This window comes from Papio anubis, chromosome 9, assembly GCF_008728515.1.
Source record: "Papio anubis isolate 15944 chromosome 9, Panubis1.0, whole genome shotgun sequence".
Lineage (NCBI taxonomy): Eukaryota > Metazoa > Chordata > Mammalia > Primates > Cercopithecidae > Papio > Papio anubis.
In genome coordinates, this window is record NC_044984.1 from 26,534,660 (window position 1) to 26,559,538 (window position 24,879).

Below are 24,879 nucleotides of genomic sequence, written 5' to 3' on the forward strand. Positions count from 1 at the left end.
GTAAGAGTAAATGTGGAGAAATGGAGCTTTCTTTCAACTGATCACAAGATCTTCAAATCTACTGCCATTTAATACACATCAGTTTTTCAATAGCAGCAGCATCCTTTATTCAAGAAGTAAAAGATCTTGGCTTATTGTATGAACCTTTTCATCAACTCTCTTCTGGTTATTCCTAAGCATTAATAGCAGAGAAGGCTCATTTCCTTTTACCTCATCCTATTTTCCCTTGCTGTTTCATTTATTTGATTACTTACTGGCTTTGCCTCTTTGTATTTTGTGGCGTTTCATTTTAGTGAACCAGAGAAGTAACTTTTACTAATGTATTGTCATTAATACGCCCTCTTTTGTACTCTGCCTTACAATCCTCTTTGAGTGGCTGTTCCATTTTCTGAATGTGCGTGTGCATGTGTGTGTTTGTATTTGTGAGGGTGGTTAAAATAACAAGTAGTGTATTATTTGGTTTTTAAATATTTAGTGAGCCCTTAGTATGCTTGAGGTTATGATAGAGAAATAAAATATCTAAGACAATATATCATGGTTGAAGGCATTTGAAAATTTTATGGCTTAAATACATGGATAAAAAAATGAAAATGTTTCATTATGGAAAGCTTCAAATATAAACATATAGATAGGATTCCCAGCTGGGTGCGGTGGCTCACAGCTGTACTCTCAGTACTTTTGGAGGCTGAGGTGAGCAAATTGCTTGAGCCCAGGAGTTCAAGACCAGCCTGGGCAACCTGGTGAAACCCTGTCTCTACAAAAATAAGCCAGGTGTGGTAGTCCCAGCTACTTGGGAGGCTGAGATGGGGGGGATTGCTTGAGACCAGAGAAGTTGAAGCTGCAGTGAGCCGTGTTTGCGCCACTGCACTCCATCCTGGGCGATAAAATGAGACTCTGTTTCAAAAAATATTTGTATCAATAGATGGAATAGTATAGTGTACCCCTACATACCTCCACCCATTTTCAACAGTTATCAACTTATGGCTAATCTTGTTTTATCAGTATCTTTACCCTGATTTTCTTCTATTTTATTTTAAAGCAAATTCCAAATGTATCATTTCATCCATGAGTATTTTGCTACTTGTCTCTAAAAAAAAGGACTCAAAAAAGATAACTATAATAGCATTATTAATAACCTTAGAATGACAGTAATTCCTTAATATCAAATAAACACTGTTCAGATTCCTAGTTATATCATCCATTCTATACTAATTTTACAGTTTTTTTTTGGTTTGTTTTTGAGCAGAGTCTTGCTCTGTCGTCCAGGTTGGAGTGCAGTGGCGCAATCTCTGCAATCTCAGCCTCCCAGGTTCAAGTGATTCTCCTGCCTCAACCTCCCGAGTAGCTGGGACTATAGGCACAAACCATCATGCCCAGCTAATTTTTGTATTTTTTAATAGAGATAGGGTTTTGCCATGTTGGACAGGCTGGTGTCAAACTCCTGACCTCAAGTGATCTGCCTGCCTTGGCCTCCCAAAGTGCTGGATTACAGGGGTGAGCCACTGCGCCTGGCCTTATTTTACAGTGTGAAGCCTCCTCAGGAGGCTAAGGTGGGAGGATCACTTGAGCCCAGGAGTTTGAGGCTAGCCTGGGCAATATAGCCAGACCCCAATTTTTAAAAAAGTTGTGTTGTAACATTAGATATCACCCTTGCTGCCAACACTCCCTACCTTTTCTGGTTTCACCACTTCCCCTGCCCCTGTTTTGCCATTTCCAAGTGATTCTGAATTAATTTTCTAGGGATGTTAGAGCAGATTGGTGGTGAAAACGGTTTGGGCTCATGGAGTGGGAAGGAAAAAAAATATGTGATGACAGATACATAGCAGAGAACCAGAAAACAAGGAGGGTTATATTTAAGAATCTAAAATGTTGCAGACATAAGGACCTACAATGGTTGAGGTTTAAAGGGAGAGATTTTTTGAATTAAAACCTGAATGGCTTCTTCAAAGCTGTTATTTTTGGATGAAAAGTAAGAAGCTGAGGCATGGGGAGAGGAATTCTGCCCTTATTTACCTTGTCAGCCAATTCCCACCTCATCTGGGCAGGGCTTGTTGTCCCAAGGACGAAAGACAGGCCTCAGTGTGTGTGAGTCTAGTGATTGAGTGTGCCTCAGAGCCAGTGGGCGGGCTTGGAAAAACACAAATTGCTGGGCCTGACCCTGGAGGTTCTGATTCAGTAGACCTAGGGTGGGGTTCAGGGATTTGCATTTCTTTCTTTCTTTTCTTTTCTTCTTTTCTCTTTTCTTTTCTTTTCTTTTCTTTTCTTTTCTTTTCTTTTCTTTTCTTGTCTTGTCTTGTCTTGTCTTGTCTGTCTGTCTGTCTGTCTGTCTGTCTGTCTGTCTGTCTGTCTGTCTGTCTGTCTTTCTTTCTTTCTTTCTTTCTTTCTTTCTTTCTTTCTTTCTTTCTTTCTTTCTTTCTTTCTTTCTTTCTTTCTTTCTTTCTTTCTTTCTTTCTTTCTTTCCTTCTTTCCTTCTTTCCTTCTTTCCTTCTTTCCTTCTTTCCTTCTTTCTTTCTTTCTTTCTTTCTTTTTCTTTTCTTTCTTTTCTTTCTTTCTTTTCTTTCTTTCTTTCTTTCTGATGGAGTCTTGCTCTGTCGCCCAGGCTGGATTGCAGTGGTGCAATCTTGGCTCACTGCAACCTCTACCTCCTGGGTTCAAGCAATTCTCCTGCCTCAGCATCCCCAGTAGCTGGGACTACAGGTGCGCACCACCATGCCCAGCTAATTTTTGTATTTTTAGTAGAGATGGGATTTCACCATGTTGGTCAGGCTGGTCTCAAACTCCTGACCTCAAGTGATCTGCCCACCTCTGCTCCCCAAAGTGCTGGGATTACAGGCGTGAGCCACCATGTCTGGTGGGATTTGCATTTCTTACTAGCTCACAGGTGATGCTGCTGTTCCAAACCACTGACTTACTAGTACCTGTTTCTCCCTTTAGATCTGGTTTGGTTTTTGTTTTAAATTAATTTTTATAAGTACATAGTAGGTATGTGCCTTTATGGGGTACATGAGATATTGATACAGGCATAATGATCACATCAGGGTAAATGGGGTATCTGTCACCTCAAGCGTCTGTCATTTCTTTGTGTTACAGACATTCCAATTATATTCTTTAGTTATTTATGAATGTACAGTAAATTATTGTTGATGGTTGTTACTCTGTTGTGCTATCAAATATGATCTCTCTTTTTAAGATAGTTTCTCTTTGCTGAGATTGTATTGCTGCATGCATTGGCAATCATTGTGTAATTGATTAACCTTCGAAGACAGCTCCTTGCAGAAAAAAAAAAAAAAACTGTTGAGAAAGGTATGAGTAATTTGTGTGAAAACATATTCTATTTTCATAATGACCACAGAATACTGTGGCGTTCTACCAACCTAGTGGAATGTATGTGAACATTCTCCCTTTCTCTGGAGATTTCTTCTTTTAAGTGTCTTAGTCTCAGTGAATTCTATCTATCTTGGGTAAGAAGTTCAGGGTTCTCTTTTGAACCCAAGCATTTTACCTAAAGAAAGCTGACAAAGCTAGGACAGATGTTATTGTCACAGAAATTTAAAAGAAACTTGCTAGTTTTCTTATGGCCTTTCTTTTCTTCACAGAAAGACTGGGCAGCGAGCCTGACCTAAAACATCAGTTAGTCAGCAACCCTGCAAAAAATTATTGTGTCTTGCCAACGCTTTAGCCACCACACCCATGCCCGGAACTTTCCTTGGTATTTCACCCCATTCAAATCTGCTCTAAATGGGTCCTGACCAAACCTGAAATACACCCTGAACATATTTCTGTTAGTTCCCCCCACCCTTTAGTCTCTTACTATAATATTTGAATCTTATACCCAAGAGCTTGCTTATCTAAAACTTTCCTAAATTTATTTTTATTAAGCCGTGGGAATAGGAAACCAGTAGCCTGAGAATTCCTGCAAACAGAACTCATTTCACTGTTTACATCACCCAACAAATAAGAGGCTTCTCCAGTTTGAACTATGACTTTGAACCCCAGCTTCACTCCTTTGTTATAGTAGTGATTAATGTTTTCCTGGTACCTTCTTCTTTAGCAAGTCATTCAAAGAAGCATATATTAGCCACTTAGAATCCAGAAATAAATTTGCTATTTTGTGAGAATTATTGGATGGTGAAATTTTTTGTTCTTTAGGATTTTTTTTCTTTATTTTTGAGACAGGGTCTTTATCACCCAGGCTGGAGTGCAGTGGCACAATCACGGCTCACTGCAGCCTTGAGCTCCTGGGCTCAAGTGATCCACCCACTTCAGCCTCCTGAGCAGCTGGGACTACAGACACATGCCACCACACCCACCTTAGTTTGTATTATTTTTTGTAGAGACAGGGTCTCACTATGTGGACCAGGCTGGTCTCAAACTCCTGGGCTCTAGTGATCCTCCTGCCTTGGCCTCCCAAAGTAGTGGGATTACAGGTGAATCACTGTGGCTGGCCTTGGATGGTGAAGTTGTAATTTTCTAAGTGGTTTTGTCCACTCAAAGAACTCAATTATAACTAGCAGATTTCTGGGTAAGCAAAGAATGAGAAGAAATGGAGCTGAATATTCTGAGCCTTTTATTTTAGACCATAGGTTCATATAATTGGATTATTCATGATCCTTGATTCGTGACACATTATCATCATAGTCTTAGATGCAGAGGTCCATGCATGTCCAACTTCATTCATTATTTAGTTCTTTTTTAAAGTGGAATTTTTATGTCTAATTTCTAACAACCAACTTCTCTTTCCTAATTTTTCAAATACAAAAGTTTTATTTGGAAAGTAATCCTAGGAAAGACTTAGAGAAATAAAGAAGAGAACTGATAAATGATGCATTATCAAACAAGTTACCACTCTGAGTAGATCTTAATTGTCTGGATAATTCTGGGAACCAATGTGGATTACATGAATCAGAATTTTCTCTTTCTAGGGGAAAGTGTGCTGGAATATTTAAAGCTGATAACTTTAAATATTAAAGGGATATTAATTCTCTGGCATTTTCAGACCACCACATCCAATGGCAGAGGGCTCCCTGAAATCTTAGACAGTTAAAAGTTGGGCTGGCATGCATGGAATTACAGAGGGGGCACCAATTACATCTGCCACAGTTAGAAGCTAAACAGTATTATTAATGCATATGTTTCAAAGGTACTCCCAATTAAATTAGTTCCTAAATGAATTTTATGCTTTCAACATTTAGCCAACAACAAATGGTTCTTTCCTAGTTAAAATAAAGAACTTAAATGGGATTGACATTGGGATTCTTAATGCCTGACAAATTTTAAAGACCATTGCATAGTTTGATGAGTTTTGGCAAATGTATAAACTTGTGTAACCTATATCCCAATCAAGATATTGAACAGAAATTCTGCTGGTGTCTCCTTTCAGTCACTCACCATTTTCTGTAAGTGATTCTTACTCTACCTTCTATCATAGGTTGCCTGTTCTTGAATTTCATATGGAACTATCGTATAGTACATGGTCCTTTCTGTCTGGCTTCTTTTGCTCAGCATAATGTTGCATGTATTATTTGTTCCATCTCTTTACTGTAGAATAATATTCCATTGTATTAGAATAATATTTTATTATATTAATTATATGAGGAAGCCCAGGGAATCTTCCTCTCAGAAATGTTTTTGAGGATTTAAGAAGGTCTTTTTAGAGACCAGGGGATTTTCCAAAGCTTTTTTATTTAGCCTTTTCATTTTTAAAAATACGTTGTCCTAGCCCTGAAAATTAACATAGCTTTATCAACACAGATGCCTGCCAAATTAGGCTGTCTCTAAAACAGCTCCAGCCATGGGCAAGGCAGAATTTTAATAAATATGAATGGTCTATTCTTAGTATTTCACCACTTCAGGTTGTGTGTTTCTTATTCTTCTGTGTAGTTCTTTAAAACCCATTTGAAATTTTTTGAAACTGATTCTGTGGCCTTGCATATATGCCTTATCCTGGTGAATATAACGTGTAGACTTGAAGGTACGTTCTGCATTTGGGTGTTTTATTCTATAAATTGAATTAGGTCAAGATAGTTGATAACATTTTCAAATCTTGTGTGTTACTAAGTTTTTTTCCTACCTTACCTGTCAATTCAAAAGAAGGTTGTAAAAGAACAAATGATAGATGGGACAAACAGAAAAGAAATAGCGGGACAATAGACTTAAATCCAACCTTATCAGTAGATTTCAATCCAGCCAAGTCAACCGTATTTATGTTACATTAAATATAAGTGGATTAAATTCTCCCTTAACACCATCAGTTTTTGCTTCATGTATTTGGAAGCTCTGTTATTAGTTGCAAAAACATTTGCGCTTATTGTGACTTCCTGATGAATTAACTCTTATCATTGTAAAATATCTTTCTTTCTAGTCATACTTCCTGATTTGTAGTTTTTTTAATATATCTGCTCCTGCTTTCCTATGCTTACATATGTATGTTATCTCATTTTTCATCCTTTTACTATTATATTTCTTTATATTTAAAGTCTCTATTAATAGCACATAATTAGGACTTTAAAAAACTACTCTGATGATCTCTGGCCCTTATCAGTGTTTATTCCATTTGTACTTAATGTAATTTTTAAAATGTTATTTTAAAAAATTGTTTTATTTCGGTAACTTTAGGGGTTCAAGTGGTTTTCAGTTACGTGGATGCATTGTATAGTGGTGAAGTCTGGGATTTTAGTGCTCCTGTCACCTGAATAGTGTACATTGTACCCAATAGGTAGTTTTTCATCCTTACCTTCCTCTCACTCTTCCTGCTTCTGAGTCTCCACTGTCCGTTTATACCACTTTGTATGCCTTTGCATACCCATGGCTTAGCTCCAACTTATACAATACTTAATCCGATTATTTATGTGCTTCAGTTTAAGTCTACCACCTTGGCTATTGATTTTTCTTCCTCTTATGTGTCCATTGTTCCTTCATTACTGCCTTTGGATTTAATAAAATTGTGACTGAGGCTGCAGGGTTGTATGAGCCCAGGAATTCAAGACCAGCCAACTGGCAACATAGTGAGACCTTGTCTCAAAAACAAACAAAAAGTAAAGTTTCTGTGAATTCATATTCTCCACAACACTGGCTATGTCAATTTTTTTTCACTAATTGGGTATAAAACATTATCACATTCCTTCAGATTCCTCATTTATTAATGATATTAAGCACCTCTTCATATTTTTATTGGTTGAAAACATTTCTGCCAAATGATTGTTCATATCCTCACACCTCTCATTTTTTCATTGATTTCTAGGAATTCTACACTTGGAATACCACTGAACTGGACCACTTATATTTGACTACTTTTAACTTATTAGCGAAATCTTTGGTCTTTGATTCTAATGCCAGTCCCTGGCTACCTGTTTAATTTGCAAAACCTTCCAAATTGGACCCCCTTATCCTACTACATTTTCCCCCTTAGCACCTACCACCTTTGCCATGTTACATACGTGTTTATTACTTGTATGTACTGTCTTTCCCTTACTAGTACATGTAGGCTGCTACATGATATAGAGATTAAGAGTTAGCGTTTTGAACTTTCATAGCAATTTAACATTGTCATCATATTTTTATGAAATGAAGAGATTCATCTCCGATGAATTGGAAAGTTTTGAAGAACTGGTTCTTCACTACTTTGAAAAGTGTGATCTAGGTTGTCTCATACCTTCATGTAATAGCATTTGAAAGGCTCATTGAACAGAACAGAGAAGAACTCAGTAACTACTATACCTGTCGGACTTGAAAAAGTGTTTATGCTCTACACAAAATATAGTTGCTAACAAAGACGAATCTGTTTTTCTGATTTAGTGAGAAAGTATGTTTTTCTAACATGGGCATTACTTTGTGTTATTGGTATTCCCATGTTTATAGCTGAGCCTGGTATGTGTCTCTTTGTTTTATATATACACATATATAAATGTATCTATACAAAATACTGCTTTTTAAATGAAAGAGCATGCAAGCCACTTAATTATGTAATTCAGCTTAATCCTTTATGCTCTCAGTTTTCATGTTTTGAGTTTCTCAGACAAGAGTGTGGTTATTAAATGCATGTCTTGCTTCTTTGGATGGCGCACTGGCTGAGTGTGTGAATACATTTTTTGGAATGACCTAGGTTCATAACCTAACTTGTTGATTCCTTGTTTTCTGGGTAACCGTAGACACATACCTTGAGTATTTTCATGCTGTAGTATTTCCAGATAAATGGTAGTGATATTTTTCACCTTTGGAAGTGAGTAAAGTTCTGGAAAATCCTTAAGTGAAATGACTTTAATTCAAAACAATATTTTACAACAATTATATGGCATTATGTTAGAATGAATGCATAATCGGGAACTGATCCAAGAAGCTGATACCAGAACTATAAATATATTTGTGAAAATAAAGTGGTGAGATTTGGCTGCTTGGAAACAGAGGGCAAAGGTTTCTGTGAAACAGCATATGCCTTTTATTTCCCAGGTATTTGTTCTATCACAGTATATATCATAGTAAGAGCTTTATTTGGGTGCTTAGTGTGGTACCTGAAATGCGTTAATGAATGTTGAAAATCACATTATCTTGACTTTTTGTGCCAATGACTAAATTTTTTGCAAGCATTATCTCAATATATTTTTTAACAGATAAACCAATGAATAGATTGTGACATAATTTCAGGATAGACCCATCTTCAGATAGGATCAGGTAAAGAGAAATTATGTATTATAGTGGGAGTCAGACAGACCTAGGTTAGAAACTGAATTTTGCTGTATTTACTTTGCTGTGTTTCCATGCAAAAATCAAACATCTTTTATCCTCATATATAAAATGGAGATGAATTCACACATTTTATAAGGCTGTTGTCTAAGTATTATGGATAATTTATGTAAATGTGTAGGAACCATTATAGGTACTCAGTATGTGATACCTGTGGCTCCATTACAAAAGGTTTAATACCAGTAGGAGTGTGTGTGTGTGTGTGTGTGCGCGCGCGCACATACACATAGTATATTTGTTAGTGAATCCTTTTTGTAGACAAATCTTAAGCCGTTATACAGAAAGAAAAAAAAAATTAATAGAGCAGAGATTGGGTGGGGCTGGTAAAGGGAGAAAGGAGTCTTGTCTGGCCAGTGCTTGTCATGGCCCTCAGCAAGCTTCCATGGCCATCCCGGTTGCCCTTTACAGAGGCCTAGAGTTCTAGAGAACAGCATGGAAACCATGCTAGTGGATTTTAAACACCGCAAGTGCAAGAATGGAATCTTCTTTATTAACTGATACAGGTATCACATGTGGCCTTGCGCTACAGTAGGTGAGTGGCCACAGCTTACTACTCCACTACTGAAGTTCCTCCTCCATATTTGACTACACAGCAGAGTTATCCTTTGAACCTGAATTAGCAAACCCACTAGCAAGCCTATGCCATTTAATGGATATAGTAATAACATCATTTTTTTTTCCAGATCTAGGTTGGAATTTGCCCCTGACAAATAAGAAAATGATGAGTGATGCAAGCGATATGTTGGCTGCGGCATTGGAGCAGATGGATGGTATCATAGCAGGTGATCTGCATCCTGTGAAAGACAGAATCACAACATTTACTCTGCTCACTTCAGTTTTTCACTACAACTTTCATATTATCTTTTCACTTGATTTTCATTTTTTAGCCCTATGCCTTTTGCTTCCCTGTAATTTCGCCTTTGTTCTTCTTCTCCATTTTCTGCCAGCATTATTCTCAAACATTATTTTAAAGTATCAAAAATTCTAGTTCCATCCTAGGTTTCTAATCAAGGATTAAGAATCTGTATCTCAGGTGATTCTGGTGTAGGTGATCTGTGGACCATACTTCGAGGGACACTGCTCTACCCAGTAACCGTGAATGTTCTGACCTGTTTTCCTGAATTCAAAATTCACTTTTCACCAACGACTCCCATATGTTTTTTTGTTTGTTTGTTTGTTTGTTTTTTTTGAGAGGGAGTCTCGCTCTGTTGCCCAGGCTGGAGTGCAGTGGTGCAATCCCAGCTTACTGCAACCTCCGCCTCCCGGGTTCAAGCAGCTCTCTGTCTCAGTCTCCCAAGTAGCTGGGATTTAGGTGCCCACTGCCACACCTGGCTAATTTTTGTATTTTTACTACAGACGGGGTTTCACCATCTTGGCCAGGCTGGTCTTAAACTCCTGACCTTGTGAGCCACCCTTCTCGGCCTCCCAAAGTACTGGGATTACAGGCGTGAGCCACCGTGCCCGGCCATATCAATTTCTTTTTTTTTTCTTTTAAGAGAGGAGGTCTTGCTCTGTTGCTCAAGCTGGAGTGCAGTGGCTATTTACAGGCATGATTACCTGTGAATAACATGCATAGTGCAGCCTTGAAATGTTGGGCTCAAGCAATCTTCCCACCTCAAGTACCTGCGATCACAGGCATGCGCCACTGCACCCAGCTTGTTCACATCTATTTACCTTCCCAATTCTTTGCTAAGCTTCCAGTCCCTGTCTCTAATTTCCAACCAGATATCTCTCCAGAAATGTCCTATAGGCACGTCAGCATAATAATTTAACACATTGAGCTCATTATCTTTCCTCAGAATTTACTCTGATAGTCTTTATCTGGGTTCATTTCATAACCCTTCATCCACAGTTTTTCTAAGCCAGAAATCATTTGGTCCAGTATTGGTCCGGAATGGACCAGCTCTAATATCTGTATTTTCTGATCTGCTACTTTCTTAACCATCATCTCCATGAGGCCAGCACACCTCACACCAAAGCCCACCAGGTTCTTTTTCTTTCTATACCCCAGGATTGGCCTCCTCGTTAGGAATTGGACCATGGATATGTACCATCAACTACATGGTTTTAATTTTTGCACCATGTAACTCTGACTTGGAGAGATTTATGTGATTGAATTCTCTTTTTTCTGTCTCTTTTGATTGTTCCTTACTGTGACGAAACTGGTTTACCACCTTCGGCTTTGGTATTTTTATCTAACATAAATCCCATTGCTCTCTCTGTGATTTTGTTTAACTTAGGTTCTAAGGCCCTGGAATATTCCAATGGGATTTTTGATTGCCAATCTCCCACCTCTCCATTCATGGGAAGTTTGCGAGCTCTGCACCTTGTGGAAGACCTGCGTGGATTGTTAGAGATGATGGAAACAGATGAGAAAGAAGGTTTGAGATGCCAGATCCCAGATTCAACAGCAGAAACGCTTATTGAATGGCTTCAGAGTCAAATGGTAGGGTCTGCCTGTTATAAATTCTGTGTTATGAATCCTTTGTTGCTTATTCTAAAATTTAGAACATAGAATAGCTGATTAGAACAAGAAAAGTTTAAGGCAACAGATGCGCTCTTTTTTTTTTGAGACAGAGTTTCAAAAAATTGTCGTCCAGGCTGGAGTGCAGTGGCGCGATCTTTTCTCACTGCAAGCTCCACCTCCTGGGTTCGCACCATTCTCCTGCCTCAGCCTCCTGAGTAGCTGGAACTACAGGCGCCCGCCACCATGCCCGGCTAATTTTTTGTATTTTTAGTAGAGACGGGGTTTCACCGTGTTGATCAGGATGGTCTCGATCTCCTGACCTTGTGATCTGCCCGCCTCGACCTCCCAAAGTGCTGGGATTACAGGCGTGAGCCACCGCGCCTGACCAAGGATAACTTTTTAAAAGGTGCTATTAGTGTACATTTTATAAATACCAACTGCGGGTGACCTGATTCTGCCCATAAAAACAGACTCCCTTTTGATTGTGCTTGAATGACCTCCTGTGGCTTAAATCAAATAGTCCTGTAAGGGAAAGAATCTTGCACATAATAGATGATTTCTCAGTCATATTGGGTTCTTCACTGTAAAGGACCCAATAGCAATTCTAAATGGAAAGCATAATGAAAGACATTCAAAAAGCCACAGGATTTACAGCAGTATTTGACCTGAAGTGCCATCTAGTGGTTTATGGCAATCATGTCAGTTCCAGTTCTCGAATTAAATTGTGGAGTTGGGCCTTGAACCCATTTATGTGTAGTGTTCCATTATTGGAACGCTAAGCTTGTGGGAGTTATTTATAGTCTGCTCAAAGTCATCGCCAAGGTTTCATTTTTCAAAAAAAAAAAAAAAAATGCAACCTCTGGCATTAGTGGGTTAATGGTGTTATTCACTGAACAGTGAGGCCTCTTTCTAGGCATCTTTCTCAAAAATTGATGATGTGGCAGAGCTACCCTTTGTCTGGGCATGGTGGTAAATACCAGGGTTTTAAGCTGTGACGATTACATAAAATCTAAAGAATGTCACAAAAACAGATTCAGTGGAGGACAAAGGAAAGGAGATATTTTGTGTTTAAAGGATATTCAGTTTTCAGTAAGATGCAATAATATGCTAATGAGCTAACTGTGTTGATATAAAAACTAATGAGAATTGTATGAAAGAATCCTGATCTACTTTTGGATCTGTGATAGACATGAAAACTGCTTGCTTTGGGAACCTTAAGAGTACATCCTACAGTTAAAATGTTTTCATAGGATGTGACACAAATACTAGAGCTCCCAGCCAGTCCTGTGCTGAATACTGTGTGTTCTCACCTATTTTACCTCTGAGTTTCTGAGTGCAAATAATATAATCCTTCAGCGGTGGTGCAGCTACACAAACTTGACCATTGAAGATATTTTACTTGTTAAAACACATAATGCCTTACTATTATACTTTATATTTGCTCTGCAAATTTCTCCTCCAGAGATTTAAAGGTCCAGGTTTGCTGATTTCTTTGGGGATTGCTTCATGCTCTGAAATTGGTGTTTCCTGGCATATTCCTTAGTCTATTTCAATGTCCTATCTCACCCCTTCTTTACTCCATGTTCTTCTGACCATTTAGCATGCAGTGAAAAAAGGAATTTACTATTGTTAGTAGAACCTATTTCTATCCCACACCCAGAGGCCACCAATGGCAATAGTAGCCTAAGCATACCTGTAGTTCAATTTTTGACATGTGTCTAAAACATTTCCATTAACATGTGCTTAATCTGTTCTGTGAAAGTATTTCTGGAAATGATAAAAAGTAATGATGATTACATCTGAATATAAGTTAGATCATGACACTCACGCCTTTTTTCAGAAACTGCCAATGGCATCACATCTTACTCGGAGTAAAAACCACAGTGCTTACTGTGGGCTGCAAGGCCTCATAGGATTTGCTCCCCATAACTTTCTGACCTCATCTCTCATCACACATCTCCTTATTCACTCCACACCAAGCACATTGGCTATTTCACTGATTCTTTAACATGCCAGGTACACTGGCCTCTGAACCTTTGCACTGGCTTTTCCAGGCACTGGCTTTTCACTCTGCCTGGAAAGCTCTTTCCCCAGATGTTTGTATGGCTAGCTCCCTCATAGTCTTCTGGTATTTACTCAAAAGTCCTGCTCTCAGTGAGGCCGTGCGTCACCACCCTAACTAAAATTATACCCATTTATTCTTTGTCTTACCTCTCCCTGCTTTATTTTGTTCTTAGCATTCACCACTTTCTTAAGTGCAGTGTATTTGTGACGTTTATATGATTTATTTTCTGTCTTTTCAACTGGAATATAAGCATCATGAATCCGATTTTTGCCCTTAATTTTTAAAAAAATACTGTATTCCTAGTGCTTAGAAGAATGCCTGGCTCAGTAGTTATATTTGTAATGAATGATGCTCCATGGATGATAAAGTGGAATGCACGTTCGAATGAATGGAAGTTGTTTTAAGTTTATTCCTCGGATGGGTAATGGCTTGTTGATCAATGTTTTTAGTTGCTTTCTCTCTTATTATTTGACATTTTAACCTTGAGAATCCACAAAATGACAAATATTTTAAAGAACTAATGAAGATTCAGTTTTTATTCTAAAAGTAACAATAACAAAATAAACTAGATGTAGTTCTAGAGAGATAAGGAATTTTTGTAGTTGCTAAATTTATAGCCATCTAACTTATGTATATGAATTCCTCACCTTGCCCCCAACTTTCCAAATTAAGTGTGTTTTCTCGAGCACACAGAGAATGACAGGATGAAAGAAGAAAGGCAGCAAAAGGCAAAAAACAAGGCAAGAAGAGGAGAGCAGGACTGGCTGTTTGGAACCATAAAAGCATAGGAGTGAAATTGAGTTGTCACCACACACCTACCATGATAGACTTTATTTTAGAACCAAAAAGCAACTTGGGCCAGCATTGGGAATCCAACAAGTAGAAGATTATATGCTTATAATTAGTGATTGGCTGATAATATTAGATTTTTCCAATTTAATATTTCAGAAGTTAGGATGTGTTTTATGATCTTAAAATGGGTATATGTATACATTTTAGCTGGGATCCATCCTCCCTTCCTCTCTCCCCTCTTTCCTTTTTATTAATAAGGTACTTAGAATAGTCAAATTTTAGAGACAGAAAGTAGAATGGTGACTGCCAGGGGCTGAGGGGAGCAGAGAATGGAAAGATAATACTTATTGCATATAGAATTTCAGTTTTGCAAGATGAAAAGATTAATAATGGTGATGGTTGCAAAACAGTGTAAATGTGCTTAATACCACTGAACTATACACTTTAAAATGGTTAAAATGCTAAATTTTCCATGTGTATTTTACCACAATAAAAAGTTAAAATCGATGGCATCCTAGAATTTAGGGAACACAGAATCCTAGCAAATTCCCCCTTCATATATGAGTATGGGGAAACTGCCCAAATAAAAGAGATTGTGATGTTTAAAAAAAGGAAGCAGTGAATGATAAGGCAGGACTGCATCTAGGCAGTTTCAAATGCAGGCTGTAGTAACAGCAGACCTGAATTTTAATGTTGGCCCTAACTCTTCGAAGCTTGTATGACCTTGTGAAAATGTCTGAAGTTCTGTGTCTTGGTTTTCTCATCTGTAAAATGGGGATGATGGTTACTGCCACTTAGGATTGTAAGGATCCTATGAACTAATGTATGCTGAGGGCTTATGGATACGCCTGGAAAAAGGCTAGTCAGAAAGGCAATACTGAAGAGTAGAGCGTAGAGAAGAGAATAGAGGGAAAATGTTTAACAGGAACCCTTTGCAGTGAGGGAAAGAGTTGGGTCCAGTTGCAAGGGGAGTTAGGTTACAAACCACCCATACATAGTTCCCTTCTTGCGATAAAAGAGTACAAACATTTCTCAGACTACAGAGAAGCTTCTGGAATATTTTAGAAAAACTTAAATTCAAAAATTTTTGGAAATAATTATGTATCTGTAAATAATAACAGATATATAATTATGGTTCCATTCATGTTTAATGGTGGCCAACTTGACCGGCCCTGTACTTTAAGATGGATACTAACCTTTTCATTAGTGCAACTGGGCATTTGCAGTTCCAACTATCATTTTGCCTGGGCCAGGGAGATCCCCTGGTTTCTTGTAGGATGCAGGTTATTTCTTTACTACTGATTGCTCCTGCTTGTTTGTTTCATATGATCAGACACTGAATGTGATCAAATACCAACACTAGTAATCTGTTATAGTGAAGGGACATTAAATCTGTAAGAATGAATTTACAAGTGTAGCTGTAGGCTTCCAGAAATGAACAAATTTCTTTTAAAACTCAGAAGTGTGTGTCCTTGGTTAAAAAAAACTATAGACTATGACATATTTGTTTAGTTACTAAGGCTGAATTTTCTGTTTTGATTGTGAAATATTGTAATGTGTTAACACAGATATTAATAATGGAGAATTACTTGCTTTATGAAGCTCCAGATTCAAGAAGGCAAATAGAAAAATATGTCTAATTGTTTGAGTCAAGCAAGTAGTTATTTACTTTAGGTCTAACTTGATGAGTTGCCCTAGAACATTCTTATAATGTTTTTTTTTTAACTGAGGATCATGACCTTGATCCATGTCAGCAGGGGATCAGGTAGTGAAATCCCAAAGATGTCTGACTATTTGGCAGTTATGATTATGAGGCCATTCCAAAGTCAGCAGAAATTACAAAAATACAATTTTCAACAAAGTGAGTGAAATACTAATGGTGAATACTAATGGTAATAACTCCAAAGCAGGCATCATCACCCAGGAGATAGATAGAGTGTAAACAGGGGAAATGAGGTGTTCTGGACTGGCTTCAGACCTGTTCATCATAATAATAACACTTCTGTCTTATTTTTACATTAAAAGTTAGATAATATTAATCCCAAATGTGTATTTTTAAAAGTTGCTATAAAAATAAAAATACTCAACTTAAAAGAGTTCAGCCACGGGACATGCTCTCTGCAGGGTTGCTGGCTGTTCTCTGTGAGTCCCTGACTCCCAGCCCCACGACACAGTCCCTGTCCTACCACCCTCTGATCCCTGCTGCTTTCTGACCGGCTTTGCTTTTCATCTGTGCCTCTAGGAAATGTTTTCTCAGGCCTTGGCAAACAAGATACATCTTAAGATTATATCCCGTAGGTGATCACAATTACCTGAGTCATGCGGTGCCTCGCTGAGACATCCTAGCTAAAATTAAGGCAGTTTTCTCTTAGTCTTCAAGTAAACTCCCATGGAAAGTATTCACAGGCACAGAAAAACAAATTGACCAAATCAGCCAAATTCCTAGTTTACAGAGGTAAAAGATGTACTTTTCATGGAATCCTAGGCCACTGGTATTTGTTAGGATTGAATGGAAAGAGGTTTCCCTGTTCCTTTAGGAAAGCGAGTTAAGAAAGAAAAAGTGACAAGAACAATAGGGACTTTTTCTTGGTCCCATGTTATCCTTCCAAAGTAGAAGACAGATTCCTTCTCTAGATCTCTGTATCCTATCACATGTTGCTGGCTTTCAACAAATGTTGAATAAATTAATGAATCACAATATTAAATGAATGAAGTTGCTGCTGTACTGAGATAGGAGCTGGGACTTCACTTCTAGTGACACTGGGATCTTCTTTTTTCTCTGTCCTTCCCAAATTCAGGGGAGTTAGGTGTATACCTATGACTAGGGTAATATTATTGTCTAAACATGTACCCCCGCTTGCCCACTGTGAAGCTCATGCCCTTATTCCATCACACCCAGTGAGAGGACAGGGGAGTGGAGTACTGCCACTGCCTGGTTGCTTGGTTTCCAGCATCATTGGTATCATGTTCTTTGACTCTTTGGACAGTAGTGGTGTAAGATGCCTTATTATGGTATTGAACTCAAATGCAATATGAATATGCTCTTCATGGCTAAAGGATTCAAGTCTTAATCTCTCCCCCTAGTTCAGAGTCTAGTGCAGAGCAGGCATGCAGTAAATGTTTGCATGCGTGGCAGACGTATAATTCTGAGTACAAAATGCGGTCATAGTAATTATTTCTTTTGGTAACTAGAGATAACGTTTACTTAAAGGAGATTTCATGGACTGAGCCTTACTCTTCCTTTCTTGATACTGAATGTTTAAAAACAGAATTATGAAATCAAGACTCCATGACAGCTTTAATAACTAGTTTTAAAAATAAGTATAATGACGGGCTGGAATGTGGTCTGTGCATGCATTTGTGTGTATGTAGTATTACTAATCCAGCTGTGCTTTAACATCTGTTGACCTTAAAAAGGGGGCTGTTTTCTTTTCCCCATTTTAATTTAGGTACTCACCATTCTGATTTAGGACTGTTACACTCAAAATTGGTTTCTGTTTTGTAAAATAAATAAGCATAATAGTGGCAAATCACTGCTTGTATGTTGATTTTGGAATTAGACAGGACAGCAGAGCTCAGGAAAGAACAAAGTGAAACAAAGGGGAAACAGGGAAGAAGACAACTGTAAACCAATGCAAACCAATAGAACCCAGAAAATCAAAGGAAAACACAGCATCATGTTACAAGTAAAAACAGCGGTTGAGACTCCTACCTTCCGTGAATTAATAACTATTGAAATGGAGTGGCGAGTACATGGGGTTTCATCACACTCATTTCTCAACTTTAAATCTGTTTGAAATTTTCTGTAATAAAAAAATTTTTTAAACAGATGCAAAAGAAAGATGTTAACATTTATTATGTCTTTATGCTTGATTGTAATACTTGATAATTAAAAGGAAGTTGATATAAAAAGAAGGCTTTCTAGCTGGAGAGGGTGACCGCACCCACCTTTAAATACGGGGCCTGTAACTCAACCCACACCCAACCAATCAGGTAGTAAAGAGAGCTCAGTAAAATACCAATTAGGCTAAAAGCAGGAGGTAAAGAAATAATCAAATCATCTATCACCTGAGAGCACAGGGGGAGGGACAATAATCAGGATATAAACCCAGGCATTTGAACCAGCAGTGGCAACCCCCTTTGGGTCCCCTCCTGTTGTAAGGGAGCTCTGTTTTCACTCTATTAAATCTTGCAACTGCAAAAGTAAATAAATAATAAGTAAGTAAATAAATATAAATAAATAAATAAAAGAAGGCTTTCCACTTATGATGGTGAAAGGAAAAGTAGATGGTGTTCTAATGTTATGTGTAGCACCTGCCATGTAGAGTCAGGGAATTCATTTTCTAGGTGAGGTTCCTGGCTAGCTCTAAGATTCTGTAATTATATGAGGGATAAAGCTTTTCAGATGTGCTTCTCCCCATCATGCCAGGAAAACCTGGCAGAAGCCATAGTTCCTTAATTAAATCAAAGTACCAATGTTACAGTTGAGTTAGATCTCCCTCCCTGACTCTCCACACACACTATTGGTTGGATATTGTACTGTTGAAATCCCCACGTTGATTCCAGTTTCAACTTAGCTGAATTGGATGTGGTCAGTAAAAGGTTGCACCATGAGCTAAAGTAGAAAGGTAAAGTGATTTAGGCTGCTCTTCCGTGCTTTGAAAGTCAGATTGACTCAATAGGAGTTTATACTTAAATACATTTTAAATTAGGTGCTCAGGATTTTATAAGCACCGTGGAAGAATCAAAAGAAATGTAAGACAGTTTTGCACTGAGAAACTTAGGCTGAGAGACCAACTCACATAAAATTATTAGTCATCCACCTGAGGCAGAATAGGATGAAACACTAAAGAGCACAGTTTAAGACAAGAGCCAGGTCAGCCAGTAGATGGGGAAAGGAGAATGGCACAATGTAATGAGGAGGAGGTAGAAATGGGTTATGAAAGATGGATTGACCTGAGAGGGAGGAGTGGGAGGTGAGTAGAGTGTTGGGTACAAAACCTTGGGATAGTTGTTGTAAAGGAAAATGGAAGAAAGCTCATTAAAAGGAAGAAATGGAAAATGATAAGTAGAAGTGGTGATTACAGGTCCCAGTGAAACAGGAAATCAAGGTTCCAAACTAGAAGTGCAATGATGAGCTTTCAGGAAGGAGTTAAGAATCAGTTCTCCCAAGCCTGCAGGAAGAAAGAAAGGAAAGAAATAAGAGGTAATATATATTATACTATTACACACTGAGGAAGAAAGTGTCTAGGGGAGCTCACACAAGATGGCCTTAACTATTGTCCATTACAAAGGCTCTGAGATCACCTCCTAAACATAGTGGAAAGAGAGAGTACAGGCTTGGGGAGAAAGGAGCCAGTCTAGATAGAGGTCAACCATGGAGTGCATACCAGATTATAGAGGACACATAAATAAAGACCCACTGAGAAGTAAGAAGGCCAGATCAAAACCAAACCTGTAGTCATCTTTTATTCAACTTTGTTTATTGAACACCTGTTGTCATTCTTCCATTCCACAGACATTTAGTTATCACCCACTGTGTGTCACATGCCAAGGCAAATCTACTTGCAAAGAATGCAGAGTCTATTAGAAGAGAGAGACATGTATGCAGTCAAGTCTAACCTTAGTGCATTCAGAGTAACGCCTGCTGTAATGAAGGTTCATCTAGATACTGTTGCTGGCACATAGTAAACAGTGAATTCAAGGAAGACTTCACAAACCAAGCCCTAATAGAGGTGGACCTTAAGGAATGGGGAAAGAAGAAGAAAGGGTGGGAAAAGACGGTCCGTGCAGAAGGAGTAAAAGTGTGTGAGAGAGCATGCCATATATGGGGAGGTTTTGAGTGACCTGTTTGGTAGAACGTGGGAGTTGGAGGAAGAATAAAGACAATACGGTATGTACCTAATGGATCTTACTGCCAACATTCTTAATGCAAAGAAACAGAATTGGCAGATATATGAATACATGTGGACGGAACAGTCTTTACCTACTTAAGTTAACACAAGGATGTAACATTGATCGCTCTTAAATTCTGCTTTATGTTCCTATAGTGAGTTTTAATATACTAAACTACCCTTGAGCATTGAGTGCTTGTAAGTATCAATACCATATTGAGAAACATAAATATGCTCATTTTGAATCAATTTTCGGTATCTGTTTCTATTTGGGGCTAATTTTGGAGAACTGGTTTTGGAACACCTCACTTCCATATCATACAAAGTAGCTTGGAAGGAAACACTGCTCTCCTCTTGCTATAATTTCCTCCAACCAGAAGAAAGATCAGTTTTGTTTTGTTTTTCTTAAGACAGGGTCTTACTTTGTTGCCCAGCCTGGAGTGCAGTGGTGCAAACATGGCTCACTGTAGCCTCCACCTCCCGGGCTCAAGTGATCCTCCTTCCTTAGTCTCCAGAGTAACTAGGACCACAGGTGCATACCACTAAGCTTGGCTAAGTACTTTTTGGTTTATTTTGTTTTTGTTTTTGTTTTTTAAGAGATAGGGTCTTGCCGTGTTGCCTAGGCAGGCCTCAAACTTCTGGGCTCACACAATTCTCAGCCTCCCAAAGTGCTGGAGTTACAGATATGTACCACCACCCTTGGCCAGTTTTACTTTTTGTCCTCACTAAACAGCAGATTTTTTCTACTTACTGAAATGTATCTGTTTCTGAAATATTGTTACTTGTATGGGATTTTAAAAACAGATGCCTGTTAATTTCTATAATCAAAATAAGGAATTTAAACCTCTACAGGGCCTGTCTTGGCACTTTCTTAAGATTGAGAACATGGATTATGCATCCTGGCCCTTTTCCAAAAACTGCCCTCGAGAAGTTATGCACAATTTATTTTTATGTTAGTCCCCAGGGAATAGAAGTTGTCCAGGCCACTCCATCACACTCTTCATAATACTTGTAATTTAATGCCGGGCACTTCAGTTAACAACATGAGCAGAATTATGCTGTGGTAATTGTGGAGGTGTGTGGCAAAGCAGCTGATTGTAAAATTTTAATCCACTCTAAATATGCATTGCACCCTTACTCAGTTAGCCTCCGATTCTTTGTGGCCTTTTGGAAAATGTATTCAGTATGTAAAGTTTTTAGAAAAAGCATTCTGAAGTCTTCCTTTTCATTCAAGCCCTGTTTTTTTTTTTTCCTCCTTCCCAGCACATGACTTTTGTTATTCCAAGAATTGATACTGGAAACCACATTTATTGGAAAGATAGAACAATGGTATCAGTTAATTCTGGAAAAACAGTAGATGTCACATCAGATGTGCCCTGGGGAGTAAGGTTATACAGTTTGTATTTTTTCTGGTTCTAAATCTGAAGATATTATTTTCTTTTTCAGTTGAACCCTGGGTGGCCCCATGTAACACTTTCGGATTTCAGCTGACTTTTATTTCTATTGGATTTGAATGAAGAATCAGGAAATTCTATTGGGATTACATTATCTTATGGTTATGTTGAGATTACGAGAGACACCACTTATGCTACTACGTACATTTCAAAATGATGTTTTTAGGTTTTCTGTTCTTTGTGAGCCTCTTCGTGTGTCTCTTTCATGACTTGCATATGAGACAGTTGAGGAAGAAACAATCTATACGTCGTTTCTCAGTCTATACTTCCTCTGGCATTTATACAACGCTTAAATATACTGAAACATGATGTTTTTTAAAAAGTGTCCGGGGGCAGGAAGGAGGGGAAGAAATAGTAAGTAAGCATCAGTATATGCAGAGCATATGCAGAGCACTGAGCCAGATGCTGGGGAGGTTACAAAATGAATTATAGGCTCTGCCCTGGAATAGAAGGTAACATTATACAAAGAAGCAAACTCACAAGTTAGTAAGATCAGAACAGAAAGTGTTAAAATGCAGGTAAGTGAGGCTAGTCGGCACTACCAGGGGAAGTCACTGTGGCCTGAGTGTTTATGCTTTTGGAGGAAAAGAGACAGACCTCAACAGCTAGGGGTGCCCCCTACACACTGACAAAGCTTTGCCTGCCCCTGGGTGTGTGTCTGCTCTCAGTGGAGATACCAGTATCCACTGTGCCTCGTGGGTCATTATTTTCTGTTTGATAAGAAATTGTTTACTTTGGCAAAAACATGCTTATACGCTTAACATGCCTGTCTTACCTCTTTTGTGGTAAATGAACCAAATTGCATTCTCATGTTTTCTGTTTGACAGTGACAGCTGTGCCAGATTCAATTCAGGCGCCTCGGACTTGTGAACACTTGTGATTTTCATTTATCCTCAATATATCATTCTTAGAGAAGATCAGCCTTACCCATATTATTTCCTTTTTCAGACAAATGGACACCTACCTGGGAATGGAGATGTGTATCAAGAAAGGTTGGCACGTTTAGAAAATGATAAAGAATCCCTCGTTCTTCAGGCAAGTGATTTTTAAATACTGTTCTTTCCTTGCAGCATACTTACAAAGACTTTTAAATTGGGGTGGCAAATTCAGATTGCTTGCAGCAACCAGACTGCTAACAGAAATAAGCCTGGTAAACCACCTGTACACAATAGGGAGTGGTGAGGATTGGGGCAGAATGGTGTTCACGACCAGTTTAAAAGGAGCCGCCATTAATCATCCTCAGCTCTTCCAGGGCCAGTCTGAATACAGGCACAATGTTGTCTGATCTGTTCTAAAATTCAGATATATGAATATAGCATAAAATCTGAATATATGTATGTTTATATTTCTGAATCTGAAATCTGAGTATATATGTTTAATTTTTCAATTTTAAAAATGATACCCTGGGTGAGACACAACAGTGACTAGAATCCTCCCTGTGGGCTAAATTTGAGTTTGCTTCTTCATAATGTTTTAAATGCTTGACAAACATTTTTCTTTGGTATATTGAGCAAAATGAACTGAAATATGTTTTTTCTTTGGTATACTGAGCAAAATGAATTGAAGTGTATTTACTTGGTGATGATTATTGAGGAAAATCTCGGAGATCGGCTCTAAGCACTAGAGTTGAAGGACTAGCCCCACAGCTCCTCATGGACCTTTGAGTATATTGAGCTGCCCCCTGGCTTTGAACACATCTGTGATCAGTGTCATCTTCAAAGAGCTCATGGAATTTGAATTCCCTGGGTTGTGTGTGTGTGTGTGTGTGTGTGTGTGTGTGTGTGTGTGTGTTTGGTTTTTTTGTTGTTGTTTTTTGTTTTTTTTTTTATGATGGAGTCTCGCTCTGCTGCCCAGGCGGGAGTGCAGTGCAGTCTTGGCTCACTGCAACCTCCACTTCCTGAGTTCAGGCGATTCTTCTGCCTCAGCCTCCTGAGTAACTGGGATTACAGGCACATGCCCTCATGGCCAGCTAATTTTGTATTTTTAGTAGAGACAGGGTTTCGCCATGTTGGCCAGACTGGTCTTAAACTCCTGACTTCAAGTGATCTGCCCACCTCGGCCTCCCGAAGTGCTGGGATTACAGGCGTGAGCCACTGTGCATGCTCCCCGCCCACCCCCCGGGGTCTTTTTCTTATTCTTCTTGAAGAATCAAATTTTAATAATTTATTGATAATTTCTATTTCAAACATTAACTTTGTTTCCTCTCTTCTAATACTATCTCCACCCTGTCCCCCAAAAAGATAACTTCTGTGCACGCTGTCTCTCATAAATGGTTGAAGTAGCTTTAACCAAAAAGTATTGTACATTCCTAATCTACACAAATTTTCTCCAAATTGTATAGGCCTCCTTAAATCAAATAGCAACATATAAAGAGGAATGCGAGGGACCACTGTCTTCTTGGTACTCTCATATTTTTTTTCTTTAAAACCATATGAGTGGTAGGATCATTCCTTTTGTTGTTCCATTTAGAGAAATAATGTATGCAGTGGAACCCAAGTTCTTTTTCACTCATTGCATGATTTTGCTCTAAATACAGGTAAGTGTGTTAACAGACCAGGTGGAGGCTCAGGGAGAGAAGATTCGAGATTTGGAGTTTTGTCTTGAAGAGCACAGAGAGAAGTTGAATGCCACAGAAGAAATGCTGCAGCAGGTATGTGCAGAGGCCAGAACCAAGATGGGATTTCCCTGGTGAATTATTTCAGATGCTGCGTTTCTGTGCTGTGTTTGCTCTATGCAGCAGTAAGTTTCTTGATTCACTTAGACCAGACTCTCGTTTTAAAAAAACGAGAGTAGCAGAGTCTCAAAACGCATGCACACAATAGAAAGTGTTTATGTAATTAGAATCTGGAACAAAATGTCAGTAGTATTGTGGCTTATTTTAATTTTCTTTTTTTGCATTCAGATGGTTTCCTCTCACCCATAAGTATATGTTTTATAATTAAGAAAAAATATAATAGTAAAAAATCTAATAATCCAATTTAAAAATGGGCAAAATATTTGAATAGACATTTCTCAAAAGAAGACATACAAATGGCAAACAGACATATGAAAAGGTGCTCAACGTCATTGACCATCAGAGAAATGCAAATCAAAACTACAAGAAGATACTATCTTACCCCAGCTAAAATGGCTTTTATCCAAAAAACAGGCAATAACAAATGCTGACAAAGATGTGGAGAAAAGAGAACCCTTGTACACTGTTGGTGGGAATGTAAATTTGTACAACTGCTATGGAGAACACTTCGGAGGTTCCTCAAAAAACTAAAAATAGAGGCTGGGTGCGGTGGCTCATGCCTGTAATCCCAGCACTTTGGGAGGCCGAGGCGGTTGGATCACGAGATCAGGAGATCGAGACTATCCTGGCTAACACAGTGAAACCCCGTCTCTACTAAAAATACAAAAAAATTAGCCAGATGTGGTGGCGGACGCCTGTAGTCCCAGCTACTCAGGAGGCTGAGGCAGGAGAAT

At 38.5% G+C, this 24,879-nt stretch overlaps 1 protein-coding gene across 13 annotated transcripts in view; it reads left to right on the plus strand.

Moving 5' to 3' along the window:
- The window catches only part of LOC100999492 (liprin-beta-1), a 173,626-nt gene that overhangs the window by 103,851 nt on the left and 44,896 nt on the right, over positions 1–24,879 (plus strand). For all 13 annotated transcript variants that reach the window (XM_009180440.4, XM_009180439.3, XM_009180445.3 and 10 more), the window contains exons 3-6: positions 9,423–9,521; positions 10,980–11,185; positions 22,360–22,446; positions 23,948–24,061. In XM_009180440.4, the coding sequence (XP_009178704.2) occupies positions 9,458–9,521; positions 10,980–11,185; positions 22,360–22,446; positions 23,948–24,061 (471 nt within the window). In that variant the 5' untranslated portion in view covers positions 9,423–9,457. The remainder of the gene's footprint in view (positions 1–9,422; positions 9,522–10,979; positions 11,186–22,359; positions 22,447–23,947; positions 24,062–24,879) is intronic.